Source organism: Wolffia australiana, chromosome 14, assembly GCF_029677425.1.
Source record: "Wolffia australiana isolate 7733 chromosome 14, ASM2967742v1".
Taxonomy (NCBI): Eukaryota; Viridiplantae; Streptophyta; class Magnoliopsida; order Alismatales; family Araceae; genus Wolffia; species Wolffia australiana.
Genome location: NC_135848.1, coordinates 2,502,246 through 2,512,398, shown reverse-complemented (window position 1 = coordinate 2,512,398; position 10,153 = coordinate 2,502,246). Strand labels below are relative to the sequence as shown.

The following is a 10,153-nucleotide window of genomic DNA, read 5'->3' as shown; positions in this document are numbered from 1 at the left end:
ATGGTCAACTGTCAAACCCTAATCGGTCATCTGAGTTAGTACTAATGCATTTGTAAAGCGTCAGAGAAATCTTCTCCAATATTTCATTGTCTTGGCCAAGGACTTCATCGCATCATCTTCCTTGAGCCGTCACTTCTTAGACCGAGGGTGGACAATCCCATCTTGACCACTCAATTATCTTCGTGAACTTCTTGATGAAGCCGAACTAAGGCCGTTTAGAATCCCATGATTAGAGACTCATTGACAATAGTCAAAGTACAACCGTATGTCCACAAAATATCTTTGGTGTCTCAAGTCTAAGGGCCACTTACACAACCGTGATGTAAATTGACCTGATTGGCAGTTCGGTATAATACCATTCAAGGATTCCTACGGATCAATTCAGTGAACTCTTTCCACTAAAGAGCACCCACTATCTATCCTTAGTGTCTCCACACTAATGGTTACGGGACTGGCGATACTCATCATTTGAGTGAGGATAGATAGTGCAATTCTATAGGGATATTTTGATGTCCGTCTCACATATTATTCTAATACGAATGTTTAGAACACATGCTTAAAGACCAGTGATCTCCGTATTAGGATCTCATCATAATTCACTAAGTCAGATCATGTATTAATGGACTTCATTATAAGCATCACACGTGCACCATAGTGAACATGTTCTATAAATGAACATGGAACAAGATGTGGAATGTGTGATTAGCTTGTCGGCCACATATATTGTCATCAGGTACGTGGCGCGTTGAGAATGAACGCGCCAAAATATCTTTAAAAAATCTCAACCAAGGATAGTTCAACACGTGATTGCGTGTTTCAAAATCCAAAACTAAATAAATAAAAATTGATCTAATGGCTCAGATTGGTCAATTTATATTTATTAATAACTTTTTATCCGAAGTCCGATTGAAGTGAGTTTTTGTGGATTTTCTCGTCTCAACCTCCTCTTTCTATTTGTATGGTTGGATCATTCAGATCAAGCCTACATTGATAGCTAAAAGTTAATTACTTACTAGTGGTAAAATGATAATTTTTACCATTAAACCTAAGTACAAAAACATAATTTCGAGTTGAGGAGTTCATTCTTGAAGGGGATCTTTAGAGCTGCAAGAAAAAAAGGAGAACCATCATGGATCAAGCCTATTTGTTACTTTTTATGTAATTGGATGATTTGTTAGTGAATTTCTTTATTGTTCTTCTCGATCTTGGTCTGAATTTCTAAATCGCTAAGCTTGAGCAAAATGTACAAGCCCTTAATGGAATTGAGAGGAGCTATTGTGAAATTTATCTAGCTATTCCATTTGCACATTAAATTTTTTTATAAAAGTTTAATTTTTAGGAGATATTAGATTGCCTTTATGATCTAATAATTAGAAAATTTTGATACCAAATTCCCTAAAATCAAACTAAAGCCAAATCAGTTTTTCTTATTATCTCCTCTGATTGACCCCTTTGATCCTTTTTATTGGATCAAAGAGCTCCGTACTTCTTCTATTCTTCCCATCTCTTCAGCCCCCCTTTCTAAACTCTTCATCTAATTATGGTGATTTGATATTCATTGAATATTAAATTAACTCTAATTAGGGTCAAATTATTCAGGCAGATCACTAATTTACTTCCTTATAGCTTCCCTTGGACGAACTTCCATAATAATTATCACTATACATCTTAAGCTAGGGTTTTATAAATTTTATCCTATAAGCTAACATCAACGACAGCAAGGCATTATAAAATTTAAAAAGGTCACCCCTATTCTTGGCTTATCAGAGAGTGTGTGCGAGAGAGAGAGATGGTGAGAGAGATCAAGATATATATGTATATATATATATAAAGAGATTGTGTGTGAGATAGAGCGAGAGATAAAGAGATGGAGAGAGAGAGATAGAGAGATGGAGCGAGATAGATAAAGAGAGAGAGAGAGCGTGTGAGATAGAGCGAGAGATAGAGAGATGGAGAGAGAGTGAGAGAGAGTGTGTGTGTGAGATAGAGCGAGAGGTAGAGAGATGGAGAGAGAGTGTGTGAGAGAGAGATGGAGAGAGAGATAGAGAGAAGGAGAGAGGGATAAAGAGAGATAGAGAGAGAGGGTGTATGTGTGAGATAGATCGGGAGATAGAGATGGATAGAGGGAGAGTGTGTGTGTGAGATAGAGCAAGAGAGAGAGAGAGAGAGTCTGTGTGATAGATCAAGAGATAGAGATGGAGAGTGTGTGTGTGTGTGAGATAGAGCGAGAGGTAGAGAGATGGAGAGAGAGAGAGTGTCTGAGAGATATAGAGAGATAGAGAGAATGAGTGGGAGAGAGAGAGTGTGTGAGAGAGATAGAGCAAGAGATGAGAGATGGAGAGAGTGTGTGTGTGTGAGAGAGATAGGGCAAGAGATGAGAGATGGTGAGAGAGAGAGAGAGAGTGTGTTTGTATGTGAAAGAGATAGAGAGACGGAGAGAGAGTGTGTGTGTGTTTGTATGTGAAAGAGATAGAGAGACGGAGAGAGAGAAAGAGATAAAGACTGATAGAGAGAGCGTAAGTGTGTATGAGATGGAGCGAGAGATAGAGAGATAGAGAGAGCGTGTGTGTGTGAGATAGATCGAGAGATAGGGAGAGTGAAAGAGAGTGTGCGTGAGAGAGATGGAGAGAGCGAGAGATAGAGAGATAGAGAGAGAGAGAGATAAAGAGAGATAGAGAGAGTGTGTGCGAGATAGAGTGAGAGATAGAGAGATGGAGAGAGAGAGTGTGTGAGATAGAGAGAGTGTGTGTGATAGAGCAAGCGATAAAGAGATGGAGAGACAGAGAGTGTTTGTGAGAGATAAAGCGAGAGATAGAGAGATGGAGAGAGAGTGTGTGTGTGAGATAGAGCGAGAGATAGAGAGATAGAGAGATGGAGAGCGAGAGAGAGTGTGGGTGTGAGGTAGAGCGAGAGATAGAGAGATAGAGAGATGGAGAGAGAGAGTGTGTGTGAGATAGAGCAAGAGATAGAGAGATGGAGAGTGTGAGTGTGATAGAGCGAGAGATAGAGAGACGGAGAGACAGTGTGTATGTGAGATAGAGCGAGAGATAGAGAGATAGAGAGATAGAGAGATGGAGAGAGAGAGTGTGTGTGAGATAGAGCGAGAGATAGAGAGATGGAGAGAGAGAGTGTGTGAGATAGAGAGAGAGAGTGTGTGTGTGAGATCGAGCGAGAGATAGAGAGATGGAGAGAGAGTGTGTGTGTGTAAGATAGAGAGAGAGTTTGAGTGTGATAGAGCGAGAGATAGAGAGATGGAGAGAGTGTGTGTGTGTGAAATAGAGAGTGTGTGTGTGTGAGATAGAGTGAGAGATAGAGAGATGGAGAGAGTGTGTGTGTGAGAGAGAGATAGAGCGAGAGATAGAGAGATGGAGAGAGAGAGTGTGTTTTAGAGAGATAGAGTGAGAGATAGAGAGATAGAGAGATGGAGAGTGAGAGTGTGTGTGAGATAGAGCAAGAGATAGAGGGATAAAGAGAGAGAGTGAGAGAGTGTATGTCCGTGAGATGGAGCGAGAGATAGAGAGATGGAGAGAGAGTGTGTGTGAAATAGAGAGATGGGGAGAGAGAGTGAGAGTGAGAGTGAGAGTGTGTGTGTAATAGAGCGAGAGATAGAGAGAGAGTAAGAGTGTGTGTGTGAAATAGAATGAGAGATAGAGAGATGGAGAGAGAGAGAGTGTGTGCGTGTGAGATAGAGCGAGCGATAGAGAGATGGAGAGAGAGTGAGAGAGAGTGTGTGAGTGTGAGATAGAGCGAGCGATAGAGAGATGGAGAGAGTGAGAGAGAGTGCGTGAGTGTGAGATAGAGTGAGAGATAGAGAGATGGAGAGAGAGAAGGAGAGAAAGAGAGAGGGAGAGGGAGAAAAAGAGAGAAAGAGAGGGAGAAAGAGATAGAGAGAGGGAGAGAAAGAGAGGGAGAGAAAGAGAGAGAGAGAGAGAGTGAGAGAGAGTGTGCATGTGAGATAGAGCGAGAGATAGGGAGATCGAGAGAGAGAGAAGGTGAGAAAGAGAGAGAGAGGGACATAAAGAGAGAGAGAGGGAGAGAAAGAGACAAAGAGAGAGAGAGAGGGAGTGATGGAGGACGATCCTAGCAAACCAGCAATCGGTCGCAAGCAACCACACAGCGCAACCCGAGCCGACGCGAAGGACCCGCAATTCAAGTACATGGCGTGAGGTTTGTTTTCCTTGTTCTCCATAAACTCATGTTTGTTTTCATTTTGTTTGTTTTTTGGGGACTACCCATGTGTATTCGGGGGCTCCACTTCGTTTTTGCCTTGCTACTTTCAGGACTAATGACCGGCCCTAGGGCAGCGCCATTACCTTAACGCCACCCTAACAGGATGGATTAGGGCATCTCCTCCCCACCCTATAAGAGGGAAGGGATGCCCCACTTCTCGTTTTAGGGAATTTTGTAGAAAGACTTTTGTTCTTGACGAAGTTCTCCACCCTTCCCTCTCGATCGTTTGTTCCCTCCACATCTCTCTCTTTCCAGGATCATTGGAGCTCCGGATTTAGCAGCCGTCGACCTCCCCGCACTCTCAAGGCCGAAGGGATTCGTGTGATCCGTTTCCCTCGTGCTGACTGCGTGTGATCCATTCCCCCGTTCTCCCTTGTCGCTTCCCATCTCTCTCATTGGCTAGCCGGGTTGGGTAGTTGCTAGTGGCCATTTGGGACGGGGTTACTCACCGCGAGGGATTAGATTTTTTTTATCCAACATTTGAGTGAAGGCTTCAACCCCACCTTGGGAAACCCACTCCATAGGTCTCGAGGCGAATCACCGGACCATTAGGAAACTTGGCCCCCTCTAGTCCCATCCCGACGAGTTAGCGGTGTCTCTCCCCAGTTTAGTGGCGGACCTGTATTTCTTGTTGTTTATTTGCGAGGTGCATTTCCATTAATGTCATTGTTTTCATAGTAATTTTGACGCCCCCTTTGTGCAACATGCGCGGATCGATCCCGGCCGTCGGCGTGTTGCATCAGAGAGAGAGAGAGAGAGAGAGAGAGAGAGAGAGAGAGAGAGAGAGAGAGAGAGAGAGAGAGAGAGAGAGAGAGAGAGAGAGAGAGAGAGAGAGAGAGAGAGAGAGAGAGACCCCTTATTCCATACTCATGTATCTCCACATGACATCGCTCTATAATGTGATTAACATTTAATTCAATAATCCTCCGTAAGGGGCAGTATCGTCTTTCGCGTTTAACCAAACCGCCGGTTTTCTCAATCAGACCCAACAACAATTACTTCTAGAAAACAATTCCGGATTACAGGCTAACCATGGCTTAACCATGGTTAGTCTGCCACTATAAATATAACCCGACCCCTTCCAATTTGGGGATCGTTTCAAATTACGATGCGTTCTTCCTGCTCCGCGCTCGGGCTCTGTCTCGTCTTCTTCGCGGCGGCAGCGGCCATCGGCGGATCGGCGCTGGTCGGAGGATTCTCGAAGATCAACGATGTGAAAGATCCGCATGTCGTGGAGATCGGCAAATTTGCGGTAACGGCGAACAACAAGGCGACGGGAGGAAAACTGGTGTTCATCCGAGTTGTCAGCGGGAGACAGCAGGTAGTGGCCGGCATGAATTACGATCTTGTCATCGAGGCGAAGTCCGGCGGCGTTACGCGGAGGTATGCGGCTTTGGTCTACGAACGCGCGTGGGATAACTACCGGAAACTCTCCTCGTTTAAGCCGGTGAGTTGATTGAGGTTGGAGATTGCATGATCGCGATAATGTATGTGGTAAATACGTGAAATTACTGGGATTTTGAGTTTCGCGGCTGCTTGTATGCGAAATATTTCGATGTATAATGTTGATTTTCATCCTTTTTCTTGTGATAATGAAGATGTAATGATTGCCGCAGTCTAGGATTTCAAGAGCTGGCAATTTCTGAGATTTATGGTGTCGAAGTTTCCGGCTCTGGCGTCGGATTTGATGAGAAATGTTTGATACCTAGGGTTGAATTTCGCTCTTCCTTTTGCAAATGAATGCGTTGGCTTTGGCTTTGGCTTTGGCTTTAGGCTTTATGTACCCCTAAATTTTTTTTTCGGCTTCCTGAATGTGTTCGGTAATATTACGTACCTTTGTGATCATTTAACACTCTTTCTGATTTTGATCATCCAATCCTACACGAATTAGATTGCTTTTCATTTTATTTGTTACTTGTTCATCAGTGATCTAATATTTTTGTCCTGCTGCTGTACTAAGATTTTGATCTCTGAATCTTAGGTCCGCTTCCGATGACTAAGAGGGTTGAACTTGTCATTTCGAAATTACCTTTAATGGTAATGACGCACAAATCTACAGTAGGCATTAACGCGTCCAATTGACGTTGATGTTGGACTTTGACATCATCAACTGTTTTTGTCGCTAACGTCGTTGTTAACATCATTTGTCGATGCCAACGAAGTGACACTGATCGCCATCATCGACCGTCAATTAGGAATATATATAAAATGTACAATTGTTAGGTATTTTTACCATCATTTACAATTTGTTACAGGCTTGTATTTCGTCATTTTATAATATAGTGCTTTAATACAAACACAACACATTTAGTTACACATTTTTAATTATATATTGGTATTTTTAATTACACCCCTTACTGTTGGTTACACCTACGCCACGTTAAAACAATTTTTGTATCATTAAATGCATTAATTACAATATTTAAGTCAATTTCTATAGTTAATATAATGTCAATATAAAATTTGTTATATTCCTTTCATTCGTATTGTACTATCTATTATATAGGTCATTGCAAAATCAAATCAATACTTTCCGTTGTTTTCTAAATTCCATTCACTCATCTAACCGCATATTACACATTTTTAGTTGTATTACTTATTACGACGAGTATTTCAAGGTATATTTGCTCGCGCTCGTGCTCTAGTTTGAGAGGAGATGTAGAGTTCTTCAGTTTCCTCTCTTGTTCTCTTCTTCTATTTATGATCTTCATTCTTTCGCATGGTATTATTGGATTCTACCTAACAAATCCAATGTGTTGTCAATATGTCGAAAAACCATATTCACAAGCTGAAAAATGAAAATTATGTTTGAATTTGCACTGCCCAAGGCGCTTCCATGTAGGCATGATTTTTTTTGAAAGAAACGGAGGCGTCATTTTAATGAAGTAGGATTGACCCATAACATTCTGAAGTTGTCCATTGTGGAGATTATCTGTTTTGACCGTTCATACCATAATTATGAACATTTCTTTACACATTTTGTTTTGGCAGTTCATCAGCTATATGAATCATATGGAAGTTGATGGGTTTCAATTTTGAAGATTGAGGTTTTTTTTAGGAGATTATCTGTCCCCTTAGGGTATCTGATGCATGATGCCATATTTCCAAAATTATGTTTTGGAGAGGACATAAACTGTTGTAATTATCAAATGTCCACACCATAATTATGAACCTCAACCTAGAAGATAGTAACTTGAGTCCGTGGATGGTATTATACCTAACTGTTAGTGCTGTCAATTTTTGTCACCCTAAAACCGGAGATGCCAAGGTTTTTTGTGATGGTCATGTTTTGACTGTGATTTATAAATCCCTAATCATGAGATTCTAAATGTCATTCGCTTAAATGCATCAATAATGAGAATGACTGAGCAGTCAAGATGGGATCTAAGTCTTCTAGATTAGAGGTAAACTTTACTAAGTTGATTCAATGAAACTATTGACCAAATTAAAGGAAGTATGAGATAAAGAATTCTAAGAGTTTTTCATAATACATCAAGTCCTAACTGCTTGCTTGATTAGGGTTTTATAGTTTATCGTACCCTAGTTCTTAGTAAGAGTGTCTCCTGGATGATTGATTATGTGTAGCTTCAGTCCTCTCTTGTTGACAACCTGACCTTTCAACTGTGTTAAGCTGATCCATGGATCCCAAAGTAGTACATTAAATTTATACTACTTCTACCAATAAATAGTCTTTGGGATTTAACTCAACAGGTGATGGGCCTAGAGGATCACATGAATAAGTTTATTGGATATTAGCGGATATATTTAAATTGCGATGTTCTTATGAAGAATTCCAGTTAAAGTATAAAATGACTTACCAAAGGGTGCTCTTCCTTCACCCTGGAATGCCCTCCCCATCCCTGAGAGAATGGAGTGCTGAGAAGGCCCTTTCGTATCTCTAACAGTGATGTTCACATATATGTACCAATGATCATATGCATGTCTAGATGCCCAGAAACCAAGGTGCTTGAAGAAACTCAATAAAGGAATCAATTGGAAGTAGGTTTGATCATGCGAAAAGTGGTTAGGTCATCATGTTAATTTTATTTAAGGATAATCTTAATTCATTCTCACCTCTGCTGTCCTAATATATTTATAATGTTAATCATGGGAGAAAGTACATTTACGTATCTGAGCCAAGGTACAATGTAATTGATGCCTTAATGGCTGTTTTTTTGCCAAAACAACAGCACACAATGTTATTTTGCCATTATTAATGACTAGACCATCACTAGAAACAGTATCTTTGCCAGCCATAATTAGTAGCTAATGCAATGCTTCCTGATTTGATGCCAGCATCAGTTATCATCGACAATTACTGAGACCTCATACATCATGAATGGTGCTTTGCTTTTGATTGGAAGCTAGTCCATAGTGCGTACATCCATAACCTGTCTGCTCATGTGGCAGGACAAAAGTAAATCAAATTTATTTTTCACCCTCCATGTTTAGAACTCAAGACCCCTTAGTCAGGAACTAAGCCCCCCAAGGGAATATTTTAGCTTTTGATAAATATGTGTATAAATAAAATTATTTAAATGATATCAAATGGACATATATTTTAAATATTTAGATAATTCAAAATACTTTATCCATTGCCTCATACATTACAACAATTTTGAAAACTATGTATTCAATTTCGTTGACTAAATATTTGATGTTATAGATATTGGATATGCTTCTCACTTTGTGGGGATAGAGTAAAGCTAAGAAAGGGTGAGGTGAGGCTAAGGCAAGGAAATGGTACAGAAATTGCATCTATCATTGTGGTGATAGTGAACTAAAAACTTCCATCAAGAGTATCATTGTAATAACTTTATTATATTCCAAGAAAAAATCAGAACATAGTTTCTCTCTTTTTTAGAAAAACTTAATTATTCATTGATTATTTTGAAAAGTAGATGTTCCATTTATTTTCAAAATAAACTTATTTTGAATCCTTTGTAATTTTTTTAATATCTACTGGATAATGGCAAAAATATCCACTTAGAAGTTGGTTTTAAGAGGAAAAATGATTTTGTGAATAAAGCCTACCTTTGGTATTATAGAGTTGGGAATGTTGGAAATGGAAATATTACAGAAGTTGCATAATGATGTATACTTAGGTACATTTTATATCAAATCTTATGCAATGTATGAATATTTAGTCATGGATACATTCGTAAACACTCCATTTTAAATAAATTTATCTCATACCAAGGACATAGTGAAGCCGATCCCTTATGATTTATGTCGACTAATGTCCACCCAGGGAAAATAACTATACTCATACCTAATTACTTTTAATGATATTTGTCTAGGTTTGGATGGGTGTTTTTAATTGATGAAGAAAAATCATATTCCCTTGAGAAGTTGAAAGAATTTAAGAATGAGGTACAGAAAAAAAGGTGGAAAGAGTATCAAAGCCCTTGATCATATTAAGGAGAAAAATTAATTTATTAAGGAATTGATAAAATTTATGAAGAATAATGGTATCCTAACTCAGTAGGCACCTTCCTATATATGAATCAAGAACAACGTATCAGAAAGGATGAATCATAATTTGATGGACACCATGGATCTATAAGTAGCATCTCCAAATTACTAGTGTTCCTTTTGTGATATGTGATATGTGATATGTCCGAATTTAAGGAGTTTTAGACTCTGGTTTTTATTTAGACTTGGGTCGATTATATTTCTATGACATTTTCACCTAATTAATCTTTTGCACTATGCGATAGGTCAAGGCCTTGACCCATTGGGAAGAAGAAATTCGATAATTGAGTTTTTGTAGTCCTAGTAATGGAAAAAATATATTTATAAATGAGAATATTTGGAATTATAGGATTTTCTACATATTATTAATATTTATATATTTTACTTTTATGAATAAAGGTATACAACAAATATACAAAATATCTAAATTTATTTAATTTAAATGAAT

General features: G+C 39.2%; 1 protein-coding gene across 1 annotated transcript; it reads left to right on the top strand.

The window, feature by feature from the left end:
* Positions 1 to 5,323: 5,323 nt before the first annotated feature.
* LOC144712342 (cysteine proteinase inhibitor 8-like) lies at positions 5,324 to 5,845 on the top strand. Its single transcript, XM_078586591.1, has one exon. It carries the CDS (start codon positions 5,339 to 5,341, stop codon positions 5,684 to 5,686), a length of 348 nt encoding a protein of 115 aa, XP_078442717.1. The 5' UTR covers positions 5,324 to 5,338; the 3' UTR covers positions 5,687 to 5,845.
* Positions 5,846 to 10,153: the final 4,308 nt, after the last annotated feature.

Excerpts from the sequence above, each read along its gene's own strand:
- LOC144712342 (XM_078586591.1), top strand. The coding sequence starts at position 5,339 with ATGCGTTCTTCCTGCTCCGCGCTCGGGCTCTGTCTCGTCTTCTTCGCG.